General features: G+C 31.8%; 1 protein-coding gene across 1 annotated transcript; it reads left to right on the top strand.

The window, feature by feature from the left end:
• The first annotated feature begins 12 nt into the window (after positions 1–12).
• Positions 13–18,989, top strand: LOC139485040 (juxtamembrane domain-associated catenin-like). The gene is made up of 11 exons (XM_071269139.1): positions 13–546; positions 1,094–1,211; positions 1,645–1,758; positions 2,347–2,471; positions 3,420–3,655; positions 5,064–5,121; positions 5,328–5,508; positions 11,146–11,299; positions 11,680–11,812; positions 13,523–13,616; positions 17,000–18,989. The coding sequence occupies exons 1-11, from the start codon at positions 203–205 to the stop codon at positions 17,096–17,098; spliced, it is 1,656 nt and encodes a 551-aa protein (XP_071125240.1). The 5' UTR covers positions 13–202; the 3' UTR covers positions 17,099–18,989.
• The last annotated feature ends 6,871 nt before the right edge of the window (positions 18,990–25,860 follow it).

Genomic DNA, 25,860 nt, shown 5'->3' with positions numbered 1-25,860 from the left:
CCTGTATATGACCTTCAACTCTCAGGTATTTTAAAATTATCATTGCGTTCTAAATATGAAGTATGTCAACAATCTACGCCACATGTGTTATTGAGATGACCATTGTGAATTATTCATGCAATAATATACACACTAACATATACACAATATTTAAACATTCATTACAATAGGCATCCATAGTTGAATAAGGAAAAACGTGACAATGTTTCAGGAAAACAAAAACCTGATATTATGCTATATTTGTGTTGAAGAGATTGCCACAGAGTTTTGTAGAGACTGTAACCAGTATTTCTGTGATAAATGTAAACTTCATCATTTGAGAATATCGAGTTTACGTGATCACCAGTTCACATCTTATGATCGAGGAGAGGACCAAAAACGTTTGCATGTGGAACACGGTAGAGGAGTTGTCAGGAAACGGTTTGATAATCAAGATTTATCACAGGAATGCAGATACCTGTGCATACATTGTGGACCGCCAATAGTTAACAGGAAACAGTGTTCGTCACATTCAAATCATCTAGTGTTTGATATCATTGGTCAAGAGTAAGTATTTGATATTGTGTTCGGTACATTTGATTTTTAATACGATACTAATGTTTCGTTTATGTAATCCCATATGCATACAACATATATAATATATTATCGTAAAATGTGCATTTAAAACTAAGTTTAAAAGCTCCCATTGTCCATTACCGTATTATATGACCCATTTGAAAACTAGACTAAATTTGGATTAAATACGATACTGCAAATAATTTTCCTTACTCTTTATTATCTAAAGCTATGCATTAGCTCGGCTAGTGTCCATTGTAGGTTGTTACTTTGGCTTACATTACTCGGATTTATACCTCTTCTATTCTATATCAGGAGTGCATTGTAATCAGGGACCTTTCAACAGAATAGTTGGTTTTCAACACTGCCTGTTATTATATAAAAAAAAATTGCAACCTTTTGTGTATGTATTTTCACAAAAACTGACGTAAAAAAGAAGTCAGTATTGGCTCTGCATAACGAGTGCGAATATCTGATTTTTTATGTGTCCCTACAATTGTTTATGAAACATATTTTTATAATTTGTCTTTACTTTCAGGAATAAGCATGACTTACCAAAGATTATCCAAATGTTACAAACCTGTTCGACGGATACCAAAGAGAATATTCTGTTTGTACTGAAAACTATTTTAGAAGGCAGCTCAAAATCCATGCAGGTATGATTGTAGATAGTATTGAGTAAACACTACATGCATAAATTTCTGAATTTTAGTTATTGTTTCAGTAGTCTCATACAGTTTTCATTGAGTATTTGCATTTTCTACTCTAAATCACATCTAAAGCTGAATATTCGATATTCAAAAATTAACTAATATAAATACGGTTATCGGTAAGTTTGTTTTTGATTTTGTTTTATCATTTTTGAGACAACAGATGAGTTCATTATACTTTTCAATACGACAGAGCTAGTTTAATTTAAAATATGAACATATGTCTGGTGTACATAATAATAATGATATAATATTTTCTTCAATCACATGTATTACAAAACTTATTTACATGTTAATGTACATGAGTATTACAAATAACATCAGCAGTTTAATAACTATAACAGTATAACACATATATAATCTACGAACTATTTTGTAGGATGCATTTTATGAGACAGACGGTGTCAAGGTTATACTTGAGATGTTTTTTGAAACACGTGACACTGCTGTTTTGGACTATATAACATCCGTGATGCTTGTTATTCCACCTGGAGTAAGTATATCGCTCCATCGCGAGTAATTATATCGCTCCATCGTCAGTAAGTGTCCTAAACTATAATATTTTTAATGGAAAAAGAAAATACTGCTGCTGTATGAGGATGGACTTTCAGACAGGTGTGTTTAGAAGATCAAGAACTGTTGACTTTCTTAAACATATAAATTTGTTGCTCAACTTTTCGTTTTTTGAAATCGATTTCAGTTTTTGTTAAGGGGAGGGGCTGATGTCTGCTATAAACTTAAGAAATATCCAAGCTCTAATGAAAGGAGTAGATTGATGGAAAAAATAATATGATGGCACCGATTTCTTTTTAAACACATCGTGTATTTACTCGTCAATCTTTATTTTTTTCTTTTTTTCAAACACATAGTGATGTATTATGTTAGCTATTGCTCCCTATGATTGCTATTTAAACACATCAAGATATTGTCGCATTAAACATTTAAAGACAATCAATGTTCATCAGTTCTTTTGTCACACTATGATCATGTATGTATTTTTAGATAAGCCCCATTTCCAAATGTCTTATGTAGTCAATTCTACAAAAGATTAAAGTTATGATTGGTTTTTTTTTTCTTCAAGAAACTAGATGTGAAAACTATATCCGATGTGACAGGCTTGTTGATACGGACTGTTATAAACTTTGGCCTAAGAAATCCAGAAGATGCTCGGTTACCACTTTTCCTTAATGGTATTGGAATTATAAGGTACTACTTATTATTAGAGAAAGAACGATTGCTTTTTAGGGTAAATTATTACGGTTAACAAATTTGTTAACACTATGTTCAACGACCAATTATCTTTTACCTCACGACGGGTGTCACTATCAAAGCAGCGAGAAACCGTTTTCACCCTGAAATAGTGAGGTTTGTGTCTTTTCTCGTTTAAGAACATACTCGTAAAACAATATTTGAATTCATGGTCCCTAAACATCTTGCTATTAAGGAAAAGTGCTATAACTGTTTCAATACGGAACCTTCTCTTTAATTAATAGTATCAATATAATGTTATCAAAAAATATATGCTTAACAAACTCTGTGTTTGAAATATATATGCTCATATTTACTTTTGCGAACATGTTTTGTTAAATATGACTGTTTTGACTATAGATGAAACTTGTGATATGTTTGTAATTTAAAAGTGATATGTTATCATTTCTGTACTAAGGTCAATAGACTATATCATTCGATTCATATGTCAAAACAATGAATATAATTTGAAAAGACCTACCTAACAACTGTATGTGTCAAATAGCTGATTTTCCACACTGTCAACAGTACCAAAGAAGCAATATTTCCAATTGTAGTAGAGGTTCGGAAAATTGGATAAACCTTTTTCTTGGAATATTACTGGGAATAACTTCAACTATTTAGTTTTATTTACATAATGATGATGCAATTTTTTGTTTAACCATGATAACCAACGCATTTGACAGTATATAATACATTTTTCAACACTTGAAAAATAGTTAAAACATATTTTAAAGTTGCAATTAAGAACAGATTCCATCTGTTCAAACCAATTTACCAGGTTTAATGCTTAATATCGGATAAATTTATTACCATTTGTTGGTGTTATATTGTGAAATATACCTATAACTCTACCATCATTGATTTAGTAGAAAATAAAATATTTCAAATCATATTTTATTTTAGAAATTTCAGCGATTTAGCATTCAGAGATTTCCAAGATGGAAATGATCATATGATTATACAACTTAGAGAACACAAACATTTAGTCTCTTGTTTAATTGAAACAGTCAGATTGTGCGTTACAAAGTTTGACGAAGTAGAGAGCCAATGTGTAGAAAACTGCATGTGTACCTTAGAAAATTTATCCCATGATGTCATTGACGAAAGACATGAGGAAGAACATAGTCATAAAATTTCAGGTATTACAATATGTAACTGATATTTACATTACCGGCTATCGATGTATACGATTACAAATTCCATTATATAGCAATGTCATTAGGAAACACACACACCAATCTCCTGTAAATGATAGCCATTATAGTTATGTTAACAGCAATAGGAAACTAAGATCCTTTTTTTCTAACGTGCTGATGGCCGGGTGTGATTTAATGTGTTTTCATATTCAATCGAAGGTACATTGTTAATTGTAAACTGTATATTTTTGGTGATCTGTTGTGTGTATATTTGGCTTTTTCTCGTTGTCATATATGTATTGTTTTATTGCTCCCTCCCGTTGCTGTTTTCTCTACCCCTCACATTTAAGACTGTATAGAAATCAAAGTCTCCCTATACATCAAAGAGTGTATGGTTATAAAACGTAAAATAACAAAAATACGGAACTCAAAGAAAAATTAAAAGGGAAAGTACCTAAGAACTGGTATAATCAAGATCTCAAACACACCAAAAGAAAGGGTAACAGCTGTCATATTCCTTACTTAGAACAGACATTTTCTTATGTAGAAATTGTTGGATTTTGCCTAGTGTGATAATTAGCTAAACCTCTCACTTGTATGATAGTCGCATAAAAATTATTTATATTGACAACGATTTGTGAACAAAGCAAACGGATTTGACAAATAAAAATGTTAAAAATAAATACTACTGCTACAATAAAAAATATAGCAGTCTAAACAAGTTTCATAATACAATTTACTATTTGAAGTATCGGATATTTTTAATTGGCAATGTAATACATTTTGTTGTCGATAACGAGAGATAATTCCTTTTGAAACATGTGGCATTGGGTATAACCTATGTATTAGTTATGTTGATTCATCGCACGTCATATCTTAAATATCATGTTGTTTTGTTTCGGGAACATCACTACCATACTGGCCCAATGTTTCATAACCTTTTATAGGGCACGTATGTGTGATTTGATTTAATGTTTATTCAATGTTTGACATCAGACACGGACTTCTCTTGAACTGAATTTTAAATGCGTTTTGTTATGCGTATACTTTTCTACATTGGCTAGATGTATAGGGGGAGGTTGAGATCTCATAAACATGTTTAACATCGCCGTATTTTTGCGACTGTCCCAAGTCAGGAGCCTCTGACCTTTGTTAGTCTTGTATTATTTTAATTTTAGTTTCTTGTGTACAATTTGGAAATTAGTATGGCGTTCATTATCACTGAACTAGTACATATTTGCTAAGGGGCCAGCTGAAGGACGCCTCGCTACATTGAAGACCTGTTAGTGACCTTCTGCTGCTGTTTTTTTTCTATGGTCGGGTTGTTGTCTCTTTGACACATTCCCCATTTCCATTCTCAATTTTATTGCAGTGGTTAAAATATTTTATATTATCTCTTATACTTTTGTAGGATTGACAGCAATCTTCTCGAAGATATATAAAGGTAGACAGAAAAAGACAAAAGAAAAGTAAGTGAATTTAACGTCAATTATCATGAAAAAAATAAAGAGTTTACAGTTACAAAATAACAATTGACGAATTTTAATACTTTTCAATCAAAATAAGGTTGTTAAACAATGCCTGATATTAGTGCGGATTAGCGTCTATTTTGAAGTACATCAAAATTAATAATAAATAAAGACTATTTACCAACTAGTTACTACGACCTTTGTAGAAAAGATGGTCATGGTTTACCAACAGATGATTCAGAGTGTCCAGTTGATGAATATGAAGTACTGTGGAAGGATGCCTCTATTGGACTGTTCTGTAAAATCATCACTAATGAAAAAACACCACCAATAACGTTGAGGACAACAATGGGAGTATTAATAAACCTCCTACCGTTTAACTGGCATGTTAGTAACTTTTAGGTGTAATTTTCATTTACTTGCACTGTGTAATAACACTTATGGTGGAAGTTAAGTCCTTTGAGGGTATCATCGTGAACATAGTGTCTCGGTACTGACGTGAATTTTAACAATCGTCTCTTTAATTATGTGTAGATAGATTTATAATTTATTTAGAAGTACTGGTTCAAACTCCCTGAAGCAAACTTGACCAAAACGATGAATTCTTTAATGTTTCGGTCATAAAGCTCCTTACGTCTTAGGTCTCATACGTCATTTGCTGTCAAATGTTTGATAGTTACTGATCAGGTTTAGAAATTGAGGCGCATTGAAATTTAAAATGGGCTGATGCTTTCCCTCTTGTTTGTTAGATGACTGGCTGTGCGTGTATTTTTCTGTAGTTCCAAACAGTTGGCTAGTAGAGACCCATTGATAATACCATGTTGAATTCCTTTTGAAAAGCTACCCGTATTCAGTATAAAGGGAACATTTATACCCTCTTCCCTGATTTTAAAGAATTGTTTTATACTTTTAAAGGATACATGTGTTTAATGTTGTGTTGACTCCTGGCTATTAAACGAAAATAGCTGTGTTTACATAATTGATATGTTTGTAATAAATTGAAATATTTCGAACACTGAGGTTTATTATACAACAGGCATAGATGGCCTAGGTCAGATAAAGCAGAATTAGCATTTTTTTTAATGCTTGTTTCCATAGCACTACAATTTCGTATTTGAAATGGCATTTTGTCTGGTTTTGATTCGAGCACCACTGATGAGACATATGCAAACGCACGTCTGGCGTACTAAATGATTAGCTTGGTATCTTTGCTGAGATTTTATATTAGACAAATGTGTTACTGTCTTAAACATCTTAAACATTGACATAGTTTTCAGGTTCAGTGTTGAGCGTCTGACTCCTCTAACTCACGCTATGTCAATTGTTTACTATCGTAGTCTAAGGCTTTATATTCAGTGTTTATTCCGGTTGATATATCTGGCTATGAGATGTTTTGGTCAGCTATGCAGAATTAATATCATTCTGGACAACGCAAATGCAAACATCACCGATGATTATACTCATAACAATATTATTCTGGAGGTTTAGGTTAAAGTTCTTCATGAATTAAACTTAATGTGTAGTCTGGATTATATTAATCAAGTATATATGTAACACTCAGAAACGTGTCCTTCCCCCCAAACGTGTCCGATTCCCCCAAACATGTCTAGTTGAAAACTGCGCCAAAACGTGTCATTTGTATAAACGCCCAAACGTGTCCATTTCTCAACTAGCCCACAAACGTGTCCAATCCCCAAAACGTGTCCATATCAAGCGTTATTTGGTTATTGCTATTTCATTAACGTATACTAATTTTACCATTTCATTAAAAATATACATAAGCACGTTAGTACTTTTTCAAAACGGAAGAATTAAACTGGCTTAAAGTGGGGGCGTCATTTCGGCTATTTCGTTGGTAAATTGTAAGCAAACATGTTGAGTTAAACAGTACAGTTAACGGGTCAAAGTGTCCCTTTCTCTGCGCGTTAAACTTTAATGTTCTCTCTAATTATGCTTGAAATACTGACAACTGGACAATTCGCAATCAACAGCCTAAAGTTAATTTATTCAGTAGAACTGAAAAAAACATTAAAACTTGTATGTTTTCTCTAATTTGCAAGAAATACTTGCAACTGGACAATATGCAACCAGCAGTCTAGAGTTTATTTTAACAAAAGAACAGTAAAAACATTAAAACATGTATGTTTAAATGTAAAAAAAAAAAAAAAAAAAAAAAAAACAGGTAGCCTATGTTCTCTCTTAATAGAACTGCAAAAACATTAAAACTTGTATGTTCTCTCTAAATATGCATGACATACTTGCAACTTTACAATACGCGATCATCAGTTTAAAGTTTAGCTTAAAGTTAATGTGTACAGTACAACTGTAAAAACATTAAAACTTGCAAAACTATTGTGCGCTCTAAATATGCATAAAGTACTTGCAACTGGACAATACGTAATCAACATTCTAAAGTTTATTTATACACTACAAAATAAATTTACATTTAAAACCGGCGTTGATCACATAACAGTAATATTCATAAAAAAAAAGAATCTATAAAACTTATGCATGAAATATTTGGCACTGGACGTTATGTTTCTTATCGTGTGTCTTTAGTGATGGTGGAAACCTAAAATTTATTAAAAACCCGGATAACAAGTTTATAATTTGATGGGCTTTTGAAATACACACAAACTATTGACAAAAGTAAAAAAAATACTGTTAAAACCCCGCCATGCAATATTCGGATAAATATAAAAGGCATCATCGGAGTTTATAAGTACAAAATAATTAACAAAGTTAACGATTAATTTAACTCCAAAACTATGTGTATGTTCGCTCTAAACGAATATGAAATACTTGCAACTGGACAATAAACAACTGCAGTCAAAGTTACTTAATAATAACAGATTAATTTTGCAATTATTATAATCATTAAAAACCTACATCGAACTAACTTAATCTGATAAATGACATCTTCATCACGTGTGTCTCCCATCATAGAATTGCCGTAAACGTTATCAGCGATTTTATTTAAGAGATACATGTAAAAGCGCTAAAAGACGTGTAACGCTTTGGCGTTAAATATTGGACACGTTTTGGCGAATAACAATTATCGGACACGTTTGGGGGTTATGAAATCGGACACGTTTGGGAAATATTGTACATTCCGGACACGTTTCAGTTGGAAAGCAGGTCACGGTTTGACCCCAAGTTTATCAGCAACAATAGAGTCACGTGACCGTGAAAATTCAGTAAAAAAACGGATGAGACAAACCTCATTTTAACTCACTGAATACTATTGTCGTAATAAAAACTTATTGACCTAACTAATCTTGAGTATCCATAGTTTATTCTCGTCAAAGCTCACACATCAAATCAAAGTCCTTTATTCTTTATTTTATCTGCAAACTTGGAGTTCGGGTGAAAATTGTCAAGTCTCCTGAACGAAAAATCTAAATATTTACGAGGAAACTAAAAATGATGGGCTGAATTTAAATTTAATAAAGCATCTCATTAAGACAAACACTCGATATGAATATCTCGGCAATAGAATGTTGGATACGCAAACGACAAATTGATTTCGAACCGAAGCGGTGGTTTTTATGCCGATTTGTGCAAGTGGTTATCTCCCCTTAATATCACCAGTCAAAAGTAAAAACCCAGCAAAATGCATAAAAATTAAAATACAAAAATTAGAAAGAAAATAAACGAAACACGATTTATAACTATGTTATGATAATATAAAGAAGAGATACTTCCCCCTATTTTTCAGAGAAGGACTAAATGTAATGAGTAAATATTAAAAGACAAAATATTACTGCAGTAAAAAAAAAACAATTCAGAAATGTGGATAATGACACCTAAATGTAAAATTAAAAACCTAGCTATATTGAAAGAAATTAGATCTGGCGGATAATATATACTACATGTAATTTTTATATGTGGGATCATTCCTAGCAGAATTTTTTTACTACAGTAGTCTCAGATTTAATGCAATAAAACATAGTTTATACAATTTCAATAATCTTTCTGAAAATTGATATAATTATTAAATAAATAGTACTGATCATATATATTTTATATTCTATAAAGTGTGACCAAGAGTCACAACAAATTTCTTCAAATCAAGAGAGCCTTTAAACTCAAGCCTATGTTTCTTAGTTGAACAGTAAAATACAAAAAATGGATTTATAAGTTTTGTACCAAAAATATTGACAGAAATTCTGTAAAAAAAATATGCTTTAAATTATAAGTGAAAGTGGCACAATTTTGAATTTCAGAATCATTATTATTGTAAAATTAAACTATTAGATTAAAGCTTGCACAGTAGCCCTTTGTCATATTTCTCAGGGTATTTTATAGATTTATATGAAAGTAAACTTTTTGGAAAAAATGGGGCTTCTTCTCTTGAACAGGTTGCTGTATCAGCTTCTTTAAATAATTACATATTTATAAACAAAATATTGTGTATATACTTTACCTGAATACTAGTAATAGGAAATGAAATGAAACTGGTGGGACAAATTTTGTGCATTTTACTTCAATAATGATCAAAGATGCTTAAATTTGACAAGAATTTGCCATTTGAATAAATTCAATTTTGTAAGAACACATCTCTATGAATAAAATTCTTGTTTGGCTGACTTGGCTTGATAAGCTAATTTTTGCTCTTATTACCATAAAATTGAGAATGGAAATATAGCTTACTAAGTAAAGAGATAATAATATAAGCAAGATTTTATTAACTGACCTTCATTTTCTTTTTTCATATGTTTTTTTCCTACAGAATTTTCTTTGCCATGCATTTTCTATTGCTATTTTTGTGCTTTTGTCCATCCTTACAGTAGGCTATCAATAATTTGTGAGATCTGTCAGAATTTTCCAAGACGGTTACAGTAGCTTTAAACGCAATAAAGAAGATCTTTGTTTGTTGTTTCACTTTTCCAATGTGTAAATTTTTACTATGCACATGACCCTGACACATATTTTGTTATAAACGTTACATGACGTATGTTGAAAAAAGAAAACAATGTCATCGTCAATTTGTGTAGGGGATCAAAAGGGGTTTTAGTTACTTTAAAATACAAGTATCGTATGGAATTGTGAAAATCCACAACTTTTAATCAAAATTTCATTCATGTCTTTAATAAAATCAGTATTTTAGAGCACTTTGAAACAGGTACAATGAAAAGAAGCTAAACTTTACTGTTTTGAAGTAGAAACGTAGCTAAAACCAGATAAAAATTGACATGGCTGGTGGTCACTAAAATTGATGTATAAAAGTAAAAAATGATGGCTTCAAAACAGTGTATAAATTTGAAATAGGTTTCCCGGTTTCATTTAAGATTATAACCGTTCTTTTCTGTATTTGGATACGCAAACGTCAAATTAGGAAAAATCGATTTTTTTTGGCGAACAAAAAAGATGGCTATTTTTTTTAGAACGGACAGGATAAAGGAATAGCAATAACAAGCTATTTTTTGTAATGTTTGTATGTCGTAAAGAATTTATATTGGTCACAGAACCTATAAATTTTAAAATTTAATTGTAATAAAAGCATGACAAGTTGCAAAAAATACTTTAAACGTCAATCTTTTAGCCGATTGATTTGGCGGACTTTTTGACGTTACGGACGACTGTAGCGCCACCTAATTAATTCCCCCTGCTATTGTTGCTGATAAAGCTTGACGACAACGGACGTTTCCAAGGACTTGCTTTCCAACTGTTTAGGGAGAAAAGACACGTTTGGGAGAATCGGACACGTTTGGGGGGAAGGACACGTTTGGGAGTGTTACATATATATATATATATACTACTAATATGTTACGAACAATGACGTTATATAATTACGTCATAATACTAATGTGTTCCCCATAACGACGTTCATAGTCTTGAAAAGTCCCAAGATGGATGAAAGCGCTAGACAATGCTGCTTTTAAAACTCTTTTTGTGTATTTAATTTTTAATATATATATATATATATATATATATATATATAGATATTTTTACTTAACACTAAAAGACACTGATGTAGATACATTGAATCATCATAAACTTTTCCTATTTGCCTAATTTTAGGGAGCTGTGAATATTAGTACAAAATTGAGAAATCAAATGGTTCTACCAGTTCTTATTGATTGCCTGTCTGACCTAAGGGATCACGTGTTGGTGACAAAAACATGCCATCTTATACTATGTCTTATTTTTGATGAAAAGAACAAGTATTTGTTTGGTATGTAAAAAAAATACACCTTAATTATGAATCAAATTATTACTAGTTACTTTAAATCGTTAGGGAGGCTTTGCTTTTAAATGCAGTATTAGTTTCAAAATATTTTCACAATTTTAATTTCATGAATCTATTAAGAAGATACAAGTCAAGATAAATTACAAATATACAATATTGAAATGTAAGGCAGACTTGCTAGTTTCAAAAGTATTAAAGAAATGTATGTGTATATGTATACATATATATTATTTAGTGTATTACAATCAGTTCGATGTACACAAAAAAAAGATTTACATAATGTTTAAAGAAAAATCATTATACAATATAGATAACATCAATTGTGATACTTAACAATAAAGTTGAAGTGACGTTTTTTTTATTAGGAGTATGCGCCATGAAACATTTGCTTTGTATGTTGTCGATGAAGACAAACAGTGATACATTCTCAGAAGATATCGTTTTACCTGTACTTTCAATTTTAGCAGAGATCGTTAGGGATCACGAGGACTTAGCATGGTAATTATATGTAAACCGGTTAGCAAATTTTTGTTCTTCCCTCAGCTGAATTCTAACAGTTGCTACTGTGATAAATTGACACCATCGCCTGCCTCTTTTCTAGCGCCCATGACCATTCAACCTCCTTGGCAACATAAAAAAAACATAGATGATTAAGGGTTGCAACACAATACAAATGTATAGTGGTAAATAAGTTGTGTACCTTTCAGATCACCTCTGTATCAAACGATGATACTGTTAATTAACATGCCACAACATCTCATTCTTATTTTTTTATACACATCTAAAGATGTGACAACTGTATGACAGAGTGCTCCATATCGGTTAACACATGGTTATAAAGGTCCAACATCATAATATATTGATAAATCATCTCGAACTATACTAGCGGGACGGCTGCAGTGCAGGCGATTTGGTGTCATGATATCACAGTAGCATGGGTTCGAATCCCGGCGAGGGAAGAACCAAAAATTTGCGAAAGCAAATTTACAGATCTAACATTGTTGGGTTGATGTTTAGACGAGTTGTATATACATTATGTACACAGCCATGTATCACCATCATTGATGGCGATCCGATGGATACATCTGTTGTAGGGTTGTCACTGACTCAGACGTACTTATTAATATAATTATTTTCTGTGACTGTATCTTACATTAATTTGTAGGATCCTTTACTATAGATAATTTAGCTGATCTGTAACAATAACATCTTCATGCCTTATATATCATGTACTGTAGTACGCCGCTAGATTAAAACTGACGTGGAAAGGTAACACATGGCCAGCGAAAGCTCTTTTTTTTGAGAGCCCAGGTGGTCGTGTGGTCTAGCGGGACGGCTGCAGTGCAGGCGATTTGGTGTCACGATATCACAGTAGCATGGGTTCGAATCCCGGCGAGGGAAGAACCAAAAATTTGCGAAAGCAAATTAACAGATCTAACATTGTTGGGTTGATGTTTAGACGAGTTGTATATACATTATGTAGACAGCCATGTATCACCATCATTGATGGCGATCCGATGGATACATCTGTTGTAGGGTTGTCACTGACTCAGACGTACTTATTAATATAATTATTTTCTGTGACTGTATCTTACATTAATTTGTAGGATCCTTTACTATAGATAATTTAGCTGATCTGTAACAATAACATCTTCATGCCTTATATATCATGTACTGTAGTACGCCGCTAGATTAAAACTGACGTGGAAAGGTAACACATGGCCAGCGAAAGCTCTTTTTTTTGAGAGCCCAGGTGGTAGGTAGTGTGGTCTAGCGGGACGGCTGCAGTGCAGGCGATTTGGTGTCACGATATCACAGTAGCATGGGTTCGAATCCCGGCGAGGGAAGAACCAAAAATTTGCGAAAGCAAATTTACAGATCTAACATTGTTGGGTTGATGTTTAGACGAGTTGTATATACATTATGTACACAGCCATGTATCACCATCATTGATGAAGTTATATCATACAGAAAAGCACACATTGTCGCTTTTTGTCCCCATATGCTGTACTAAGTGAGTTATCAAAGGATTAAAATATTCACTTACACCAAAAATTTACAAATTTAAAGTTACTTTTCCGAATTTAATCAGAAATCATAATTTTCATGAAAATGAATCGGGAAAATCTTTTATCCTATATTTTTGAAACTTGTGATCATGGATCATTGAATTTCGTAAAATCTGTTATTGCCTATGTTCATTTACAGGAATTTGGTAAAGGAAAACGGTATTGAGAAAATTAAATTCATCAAATTCACCCCGGAGATATATTCTGTGGAAATTAAGGAGAAAACGTCTGAGGTATGTGGAACTGTTTTCTGCTTTTGTTGTACTCTTGTTATTTCCAATGCATGTTTAAAAGGAGAAAACATTTTATTACTCACATTTGAAAACAAGAAAATCAATTACATTGAAATAGACATTATACTTTTTTTTTAAAGAAATTAAATTATACTTGATCCCATTACTAAGTCATCTGTTTGTGAGGTAGAGACACACGCAGTGTTAAACATCAAACGATAAAGATACTTGTCTATTGATTAAGACGCAGTGTTTCACCTCTAGATGTCCTTCCGTTATTTGTACATGTATTATTAAATTGCTTCATATTTTCAAATAAACCCCGAATCACTTTAAAGTTCATACATTTTTACAATCAATGTATATTTTTAAAAACAAATAATTACGTTATAAGCTGCTTTTGGTACAGTAGCATCAAATTCTGTAAAAAGAATATATCGTTTCAGTATGCAAGATAGAAAAGTTCTAATTAAAAAGCAATACTATCTTAATTTGAAATAAACAGTATTTGTTTTCAGATATTTGCATTTCAAGTCATTGATCTTCTTGATATTCTATTGCACGCTACTCATTCATTACACATAATTAGTCTTAAAAATTGAAATAGAAAGGATAAAGGAGACTTAATTTGACTGTTAGAAACTCCTTGAATTTTATTAATATATCATTCTACAAGTAAAATAATTGCGGCATATCTGCGTAAACCTTTCTAAAGTTGTTGACATTACTTATAACTTATACCTTCGTTATGAATACCAATGAAGAGAAATATAGAGCAAACATACAGAAAAAGCAACACAACATCTCAATATTGACGTTCTGTCAGAGGTTATCATTGAGGTTATTTTACGACATGCAACAATTGTCACGTTTCATAAAGGCCATAATATCAAACAAGTTGTAAATCAGAAATAATGTCATGCCTTTCTTCTCTCTTATATAGACTCCATTACTTCTCTACAACTTGTATGTAGCAAGATGATAAAAGTGTAGACAAAGAAAGTTAAGAACAATGCCCATACATGATCTATATTGCAAGTGAAAAATATCCATATGATCTATTTTTAAATGAAAAATATCCATATAATCTATATTTAAGTGAACAATATCCATATGATCTATACTTAATTGAAAAATATCCATATGATCTATATTTAAGTGAAAAAAAGTAAAATAAGAAAAATCTTAAGAATTTGATGTAGTTTGATTCCGAATCGGTACTTTTTCCGGGAAATAAAAGATGCTAGTACGTAGTTACAACTTATAACTTATTCCCGTGTTTATGAAATCAAAATCATGAAGACCCTTAAACTAAAGTTTACTTTTTATATAAAATATATACTGATAAATCCAACAAATGGTATTAATTATACATATTTCACTCACAGCAGAATATATATGAAATTACAACAGTTAACAGTCAACCTACTAGTATCACAAAGAACTAACAAGATAGTCATATGAAGATAATTGACATTTAGAATGGACGGATGACTGAATACACGTCTAGCGGCAAATTAAATGCATATTCAAGGAGAGAACATAGATAAGTTGTAGTATTATTGCCAATGAGACCATTCCCTTCCAGAGACCAAATGACAATGGAATTAAACATTAGAGCTCAACGTATGGCCCTCAATAATAAGGAAACCCCATACCACATAGTCAGACATAAGTAGCCAAAAAGTTACAGATGTAAAACAATTCAACGAGAAAACTAACGGTTTAATGTATACACAATAAAATAAACAATCAAAAATACGATAAACACCAACAAACAACAACTACTGAATTACAGGCTCCAGTTTATGGACAAGCACATACAAAATCTTGCCGGATTAAACTAATTTGCTGATGCAAAACCCTCTTCTAACCTAGTACAGTAGAGTAAGATTACACAACATAAGAACAAACTAAGCAAAATGGTTGAAAGTGATTAACTCATCAGATTGATACAAAGGCAACAGTAGTATACTGAGTGTGAATTCACATTACTATAAGACGTGCCACGGTACTATTCTATCCCAAATTCATGTATTTGGTTTTGATGTTATATTGGTTATTCTCATCGTATTTTGTCTAATGCTTAGTCCGTTGCTATGTGTGTTACATTTGAATGTTGTGTCGTTGTTCTCCCCTAATTTTTAATACGTTTATCTCAGTTTTAGTTTGTTCCCCGATTTTGTTTTTTGTCCATAGATTTACGATTTTTGAACAGCGGTATACTACTGTTGCCTTTATATATACCGCTGTTCAATAGTCATACATTGATTACGAGAAAGCAAATCCGGGTTACAAACAAAATTCTAAACGTATCAAATATAACAGGAAAATAAAGGAACAACAAGAACACTGATCATGAAGTGTAACAAACCAAACACCAACAAACAAGGACACGAACAATTTGATAACAACTACCATTATCCTGACTAGGTACAGGACATTTTAAGAAATAAATGTTGAGTTGAACTTGTTTTTATAGCTAGCCTGGCGCTTGTATGGCAATGTTATAAAATCTCGCTAAAGATGACAACACTGTGTGACAGAAATACTGCACAAATACACGCAGGAAAACTCATCACAGAGAAATGCACAAACAAATCATAAAATATTCGACACAACATGCACGCCGCAGAACAACAACGAACATCTTCCATCAACGACAGATTACACGGGACATCACAAACATAAACAATAAGTAATCTCGAACTTCATACAACTATTTTCACAATACCAATCCAAACAATTACCATGACAATGACAGTATTGAAAGGCTATTCTATAATTATTTGGACTACAATAGATAAGACATAACACATTATCCAACCAAAACCACAACCGAAACATAAAAACAGTAAATACACAAATTCAAAACTAGCTTGATAATTATCTAACGAAAACACAAACTGGACAAGAAACGGATTACTAACGTTCTAGTTCACAAGCTAGCAGTCCACAGGCTATCATGTCACCAAACCTGGACACATTTCGTACTCTGGGTCCAACATTCTGATGCTTTTCTTCCTTAATGTCCCGTGTTAGCAGTGAAGCAGACAATACTTATTTCCAGGTTTTTGGTGTGATCTTGAATCGAACCCATGACCTTGAGGTCACCGATGCACTTAAAATTCAGAAATTGTTCAATAGGATCTTATATAAAAATGAAGTTATTAACTTGATATCATTTCTGACTCATATTACGAAGAAGCTAGAAGAAAACCTTAATTTGAATAAAGTTTTCATTTTAAAAATTAATTTATTTTCTATTGTGCATGTTTTGTTTGAAATGCAAATGTGAATAAGCAGAATGTTAATTTTACCAGAAAATTTCGCTCTCTCCGATGTAGGAATGATATTTGACCTTTTTGACCGTCTATTTTCAGCTCCTTTCAGTTTTATGGAACAATAAGCACAAACATGTTTATCTACACGACTCTAGCACATTAACAAAAGAGGAAGTAAAGGCTGATTATGTGTTGTAAGATCCTGTTGACATTTACATCACGGCCTTTCAATAGGAGGATTTAAATAAATGTATATTGGTATTGTAATTTGCATTTTTATACCATTTTCTATTTGTCTTTTATATTTTCTTTGCATTATCAATAACTAAAGTTGTTTTGCTGCATGCATGCATCATGTTTTGTTATTTCTAGATATCATTAATTCAACAATAATTAAATAAGAATGCTGTATGTATATCCGTAAGATAAAATAACTTAAGTTTCTAATTATACTCTAAATTTAATATAAAAATAAAGTTTACATCCCTTGATAAAGAAATTTAAAAAAAAACCTACTTCTTGTTGCAACTTCATTGTCTACAGTTATAAATGCTTGTGTCAGAAATTATATATTCACTGTTCAGTATTTGTGGTAATAGATTGCGGATTCTTGTTATACGCCCGTCAAAATTTTGACGGGACGTATTATGGTATACAAATGTCCGGTGTCCGTCCGTCCGTCTGTATGTTCGTCTGTCCGTCTGTCCGTCTGTCTGTCCGGCGTAAACATGTCGCACCGTAACTTGAGAACGACTTATCCAAATTTCATGAAACTTAACATAGTTGTTTCTTATGATGGTCAAATGATCTGTATACTTTATGGTGAAAATAAGATTAAAACTTTTTGAGTTACGGCACTTTGTAACTAAACCAGGGGTGTTTTTTTTCACATGTCGCACCGTATCTCAAAAACGATTCTTGATTATGGCTTAAAACTTTAAACACTTCTTAGTTATATTAATCTTAATATCTGTATACTTTTTGGTGATGATTCAAAATGTATTGCTTAAAACTTTACACATGTCTTTGTTTACTTAATCTAAAGGTCTGTATACTTTTTGGTGATGATTCAAAATTTCATTTTTGAGTTATTGAGAATTTTTAAAAAAGGGGGAGGGTTTTTTTTACATGTTGTGCCGTATCTCAAAAACAATTTATGATTATTGCTTAGAACTTTACACACTTCTTTGTTAAATTAATCTAAAGATCTGTATACTTTTTGTTGATGACTCAAAACTTTATTTTGGAGTTATTGAGTATTTTGTTAAACAGGGGAGGTTTTTTTTACATGTCGCGCCGTATCTCAAAAACAATTTATGATTATTGCTTAAAACTTTACACACTTCTTTGTTATATTAATCTAAAGATCTGTATACTTTTTGGTTTTGATTCAAAATTTTATTTTAGTGATATTTAGTTTTTCGAAAAAAAACAGGGTTGGGGGTTTCACATGTCCTGCCGTGTCTCAAAAATAATATATGGTTATTGCTTAAAACTTTCTCAGAAACTATTTATGATTATTGCATAAAACTTCCACACAAGACGTCAGGCGTATCATGCGCTCATGGCGCAGCTGTTTATTTTTCTTGTTATCTTGTTTCTTTTCACATTTTTTTTTATGAATTATGGGAAATGATATCTTTGCATCAACATACCAGCACACAAATCCTAAATGTATCTTATTGTCTTTCCTTTCCTAATCATTGTTTTATATTGTCTTTTTTTGGTATCGCTTTATCCCATGTGCGAGGTGTTTTACTCTTCATAAAGATTTACTCATTTCAACGTTTTGCAATTCGAGAAACGTGGAAAGACTGTAGGATTAACATTTTATATAAATAAAAATGTTTCTCCTAAAATCAAAATAAAGCTGACCACTTTCAAGAAGTAATTGGTTAACACTTGTATGATTGTAGTTGTAACTGTTTTTCATAATCGTTGTTTAGGATGCTAAATCAAAATTCATATTTCATTTTTCAATATGTTTTTGTTTCTTATAGTGGTAAAGAGAAGTTCTATACTTGCATGTTCCAAGAAATGAAATAAAAAGAAATTCTTTTATTTGAAAATAAACCATGAAAGAAATATCTCTCACCGATTCTTATTATTCTACTTTTTAAAAGAGGGACTAAAGAGACCAAAGGGACAGTCAAACTCATAAATCTAAAACAAACTGACAGCGCCATGGCTTAAAATGAAAAAGACACACATGACACAACATACAAAACTAAAGAATAAACAACACGAACCCCCCAAAAAACTAGGTGTTATCTTTTGTTATAATACTTATTTTAAGCTGTTATTACTATAGTCAATCAGTTTGAAGGTATTGAGATAAAAGTCTCGCAATTTATGATGTTCACAAGACATACTGTAATTACCATAAGGACGTAGAAGTCACTGCCCCAATACTTACTTACTTACTTACTTACTTACTGCCCGGTATGCCATCGACATGTAGGGCAGCAACAAAGGTTCTCCATTTCTGTCTGTCTTTTGCAATCTTTTCTACTGTTCCCCATGTTTTGTTCATGGTCTTCAGTTCTCCTTCTACAGTACGTCTCCGTGTCTTTTTTTTTGGTCTTCCTCGCTTACGCCTTCCTTCTGGAGTCCAATGTAATGCTGTTCTAGTGATGGAATTACTATCTCTTCTAATCACATGCCCAATCCATTTCCAACGCCTTCTCACTAATATTGTACCCATGCTATCTTACTGACACTGGTTTAGAAGATCTTCATTAGATATTTTGTTTGTCCAGAAAATGCGCAGGATTCTCCTTAAGCTTTTGGTATGGAAAACTGCCAAAGTTGTTAAGACCGACTATTGTCATCCTCCAGCATTCTGATCCGTATAACAGAGTAGATAGTACACAACTCTGCTACAGTTTTAGTTTGGTCTTCTTACTGTACTGTGATGATTTCCATACATTGTTAAGTGATCTAAATATATTCCTGGCTTTGTTCAATCTATTAATGATGTCATTTCCTGCACCTCCATCGTTTCTTATTGTACTTCCTAGGTATGTAAATGTTTCTGTGATGGGGAGATCTTTTCAATCTACTAGGATAGGAGTTGACTTATTGATGTTGAGGGTCATGACTTCAGTTTTGGTTTGGCTGATTTTAAGTCCAACTTGTCTAGCAAAAGTATTTAGACGGTTTGTCTTCTCTTGTAAATGGTGGTGGGTATGCGATAAAAGAGCAAGATCATCAGCAAAATCAAGATCCTCCAATGTTGATGAAATGTTCCATCGTATTCCTCTTGGAGCATCTTCCGTTGTTTTTTTCTCATTACCCAGTCAATGACGACATTGAAAATACCTCAAACCAGATGTTGCTTTGCCCTACACTGCATGTGACATTGTTGTAGAAACGTTTTATGAGCTCAATTATTTCTTTTGGAATTCCATATGATCTGAGTATTCGCCACAAGGTCTTTCGGTTGATACTGTCAAAAGCCTTCTGCAAATCCAAAAAGTTGATGTAGAGCTGTCTTTGCCATTCTGTACATTGTTCAATGATGTTACGTAAAGCAAAGATTTGACCAATGCACCCTCTACCTTTACGGAATCCCGCTTCCTCTTTTCTTAGCTGTTTATTAACTGCATCTATTATTCTTTGGATAATAATTTGGCTATGATTTTACTTGGGATTGACAATAAAGTTATACCTCGCCAGTTGTTACAATCACTTTGAGCTCCTTTCTTGACTAACTTTTTTATTATGAGTTTTGTCCAATCGTCAGGTATTATTTTTCCTTCCCATGTACGGTCAACAAATAAAAAGAAAGAAACCAATATAAACAATAACACAAAATAAAGATAAAATCAGAATGATGCAATAAAACCAACAATGTCTTGGTTAATGTCTTACATACAATATAGTTATGACAGATACTGATGTCTACGTAAAGACTTTGATAATGTATAGTATTGTTATTGTTATAGGAATTTCATCTAATGTCTTACATACAATGTAGTTATGACAGATACTGATTTCTACGTAAAGACTTTGATAATGTATAGTATTGTTATTGTTATAGGAGTGTCATCTAATGTCTTACATACAATATAGTTATGACAGATACTGATTTCTACGTAAAGACTGTGATCTGATAATGTATAGTATTGTTATATAGGAGTGTCATCTAATGTCTTACATACAATATAGTTATGACAGATACTGATTTCTACGTAAAGACTTTGATCTGATAATGTATAGTATTGTTATAGGAGTGTCATCTAATGTCGTACATGCAATATAGTTATGACAGATACTGCTTTCTACGTAAAGACTTTGATCTTATAATGTATAGTATTGTTATAGGATTGTCATCTAATGTCTTACATACAATATAGTTATGACAGATACTGATTTCTACGTAAAGACTTTGATAATGTATAGTATTGTTATAGGAGTGTCATCTAATGTCTTACATACAATATAGTATGACAGATACTGATTTCTACGTAAAGACTGTGATCTGATCATGTATACTATTGTTATAAGAGTGTCATCCCACAAGAAGTCCGTCTAAAACTCGTTGACAGTCAACATTCTATATAGATTTAATTTGCATGTCACAGAATGACATTTTAAAAATTACTTTTTCGTTGATTTCGTTGAAGATTACTTACGTTTTCGAGAGACATATACACATTATCGAGTTTTTAACTTTAGAATCTCGTAACTCTGAAACAATTTATCTCAATTTAAATCGTTAAAATTGAAAGGTAGATGTAACATGCAATATATGTGCACCATTGTAATTTGAAAAAACATGTTCGAATTAAAGGCATGACAAACTGCGTAACATTTGATGATTAAAGGAACAAAGCTCTGGAACGACTTATCTGAAAATTATTAAAATCGACAGTTGATAGTCGTCACAGAACAACACATAATTGAATTAAAAGTTAGTAATAATTTGTTAAGATTGTTTGATTTAATTAGAGATTTGCGCAGTTAGAAAAATAGAGACAAAAAACACACAGATATATAAAAAGATTTTTACAGTATTTCAGATAACATATCTTTCCAACTACTAACTTTCAGTGTCTTTAAAGTACTATATTTTCCAAACATTAAAACAGGTAGGGTCAATTCCGCATGGTTAAGAATAAGGCAGATAAAGTAGCTGTCATTTCATAAAGTTCATTGATACAGCTGACAAATATAATTTTATGACAATTACCTTGCTTTTGTTAGATAATATTGTAGTCAAAAATTATACTGGCTGTATTGTAATCTTCCTTTTACCAATGCATTCTGTATAGATTACTTATATGAAACGCTTACTTGTGTGATGTTTTTCGTTTTATTTTAACTTATATTCCTTATTACAAATTTGTTGCATTCATGAACGTTATCTTTTGAAATCATACAAACCGTCGGAGCACGTGATAATCATTTAAGAGTTCCATCTGTCAGTGCTACAAGGGCGATGATTTTTGTCACTAGATTTTCCACTGTCTAAAGGGCGCAGAAACAAACGTGTTCTATATTTGTGAATAAATGCAAAATCTTTGCATTATTTTAATCATTCGTTGCTTTGGAAAATCTGATAATGAGATTGTTGTGTAATGTCTGTTTCTCTTATCGTCATAAAACAAGACGACGACAATGCTTTTTATTCTGTTTCTTTGAAGAAAATTGAAATTCAATTTAGAAATAAGGAATTGTGGTATTATTTCTATTGAGACATCTAACAGTCAAAGAAGAGGAGGAGTATGTAACCCACAAATGTTGCCATATAAAGGGATTTTTCATAGCATTATCACATTACAAGATAAGAACTGGTGTGGTTTTAAATTTAAAATGGAAATAACATGCTGTGTTAATGTATGAGGAAACTCAAAATGTTTTGATGTGTCAATAACAACTAGGATTAGTGACTATTCTCAGAGATTGAATATATCTATGACTTGTGATGATGAAAAAAATGCTTAGTTCTGTCACTTTGACTGTCAATATATAATCTATTGATTTCTATAGAAAATTTTTACCTAATTTTTAGTTCAGACTTGTTGAAAGATTGGAATTGTTAAATATCCAAACTTTGCAACTGTAAGCATAATTTTAAAACTATTGTAGACATTGACACAATCAATGGATATTGTATTAGTACATTTAAAATATAAAGATATGACTGACTGAATATAAATGAATACTATTTTTTTTTTCTCAATTTGGAATTACGATTTTTAACACTACAGAACCAAAACAAAAGTCATGAAACTATTTACTTTAGTTTATAATTAATACATGACAAAATTTGATTTTTCAAAGGGAGCTCAGACGAAAATCCACGCACTGTTATACATACTATGTTAATGTTTTTGTCTCCGAATTAATAGATTTTTAAAAACGTCCCCTTCTTCCCCCTCTTTCTTTAAAATCGAAGTCGACTTGCTAGTATCTTAATAAATCACATCTTCCAACAAGAAAAAATATTATGCTATGGTCCCAGGTATATGTTTCAATCACAAAAGTGAACAATGTTTCTCTTATTTTTGTGCTATTTTCGCATTTTCTGAGTGGTGTGATATGAGTGCATCATCGTTTACATCTTAAACGTAACAGTCGCTACGATCCATTACAAAACTGTCTGCAAGTCAATGTATAAAAAAACTAAATTTATGTCCTGGTTTTAATTAAGTAAAAGTGAAATCGTATCGACTAACATGAAAATGCTATTAAAACTTATTAGTGTCCATGTAAGTTGAAACAGTAACTATGCAATGCATCTTAATCCTAGAAAAGTTCCGATTTCATTGCGATGTCATTATGATGATTATCAACAACACAATTAAATTTAATGAAGCAAAAATAGCTGCTGTTGTGGACTTTAATGAGATATTGGTCAATGAGGTCAAAGTGTTATATATACGACCTTAAAATAGATCTTAAAAAATGTCTAGATAATTAACAAAGTTTTAAAATTGCGATTATTTTCGAGTCTCTCCAACAGCGATGATTTGTTCGATCAATCAAATTTGCTGAAGTATTAAGAAAGTTTACTCTTTTATTTTTTTAAACATACTTTATGAATAATCACATATTACATCAAACCTAAGTTGCCCAGGGAAGCAACTAAGGCGGTCTTGATTTTTGTCGAGAAGGGAGAAGCAAATGAGAGAAAAAAAACTCCCATTATAAATAATTTACAGCTATCTTTATAAATAGCATTTCTATTTGTACAAATGTACATGTAATTATCATCTTTCTAGTATATATTTATAAATGATATCATATATAATCATTTGAATAAAGTATTCATTCTGTCTGTATTTTTTTCTCCCAAGAGCTATTAGAGCTACGTGTATTTATTAAGAACTTTCAATGTTATAGTACTTCAACCATTTCTTTTGTTATATTATCTTCTATAACATTAAATATTCTGGTTGAGAAAGTTTCTTAATAAAAAATGTAATTTACATACTATTGTGTTCAATGTTGTTTTTTGTCAATTTCAGATTTCTTTATACGCTTATTTTCTTAAAGCAAATTGTTGAAGATTTAAGTTAACTCATTTCCCAAAGCCATTTTTAAAATTAAATTGGCCTCAGTTTTAATGACAATTCTAGAAACTGTCTGAAATCTTATTTTGTATACTTTCATGATATTTGAAATGATAGTTTAGCAGTTTAATCTGGATACATAAAGGCAACAGTAGTATACCGCTGTTCAAACTCATAAATCCATGAACAGAAAACAAAATCGGGGTAACAAACTAAAACTGAGGAAAACGTATTAAATATGAGAGGAGAACAACGACACAACACTACAATGTAACTCACACAGAAACGGACCAAGCATCAGAAAAAATCCCACGAGAATAACAAATATAACATCAAAACCAAAACATGAATTTGGGATAGACAAGTACCGTGACACGTCTTATCGCAATGTGAATTTACACTGAAAAATAAGAGAAAACAAACGACGTAACGTTAAAATGTAACACACACAGAAACAAACTATAATATAACAATGGCCATATTCCTGACTTGGTACAGGACATTTTTAAAAAGAAAAAATGGTGGGTTGAACCTGGTTTTGTGGCATGCCAAACCTCCCTCTTTTATAGCCATGTGAAATATAACATTAAACTGACAACTCAACACCACAGGACTACAATATAAATAAATTGGAGAACACAATCGACAAAGAAACACACGAACAACAGGCAACAAAAGGCAACACGTTCAAAATTTTAATACATCAGAAGTGCATTTTGTCCACACAAGATCTACTAGTGACGCCCAGATACAAAAGTTTGAAAGCCGAAACAAGCACAAAGTCGAACAGCATCGAGGACCAAAAAATAAAAAAAGTTGTGCCAAAAACAGCCAGGGTTTTCTGTTAGTTACCAGAACATCCCTATTATTTAGAATAATTTATACTTTTGCAAACAGTAAATTTATAAAATTATATACAAAAGATGTACATGATAAGACTGAAGTATTAACTAATTACAGGAATCAACTGAAGTACGTTACATAACCAGACATTTGTAACACAAAATGTAGACAAATCCGAATAGGTTTAAACCTGAACGCCAAGTGACGTCATATTTAAAATTGCATGTGTCTTCTGTAAACAAAACGACCAATCACAATGGTCTACGTCACAGGATAAAGTTTATTTTGAAGGAGCTGTTAATACGCATGATGATTAAGACATATCAATGTTATTAAGGTTGATATGTTATTAATAATAAGGCATATTTTCTGTCATAGACACATATTTAATCTAGCATACATTCCAAAATGCTGGTTGTCTTAACTACCTAGATAAACTCATCATATATACCAGGATTAAATTTTGTATTTACGTCAGACGTGCGTTTGTTTCGTCTACAAAAGACGCGTTAGTGTGACGCTCGAATCCAAAAAAATTAAAAAGGCCAAATAAAATACGAAGTTGAAGAGTATTAAGGACCAAAATTTTTAAAGGTT

The sequence above is a fragment of the Mytilus edulis genome, chromosome 8, assembly GCF_963676685.1.
Source record: "Mytilus edulis chromosome 8, xbMytEdul2.2, whole genome shotgun sequence".
In the NCBI taxonomy this organism is placed as follows: domain Eukaryota; kingdom Metazoa; phylum Mollusca; class Bivalvia; order Mytilida; family Mytilidae; genus Mytilus; species Mytilus edulis.
The sequence above is the reverse complement of the archived record's forward strand: the minus strand, read 5'-3'. Positions and strand labels throughout refer to the sequence as shown.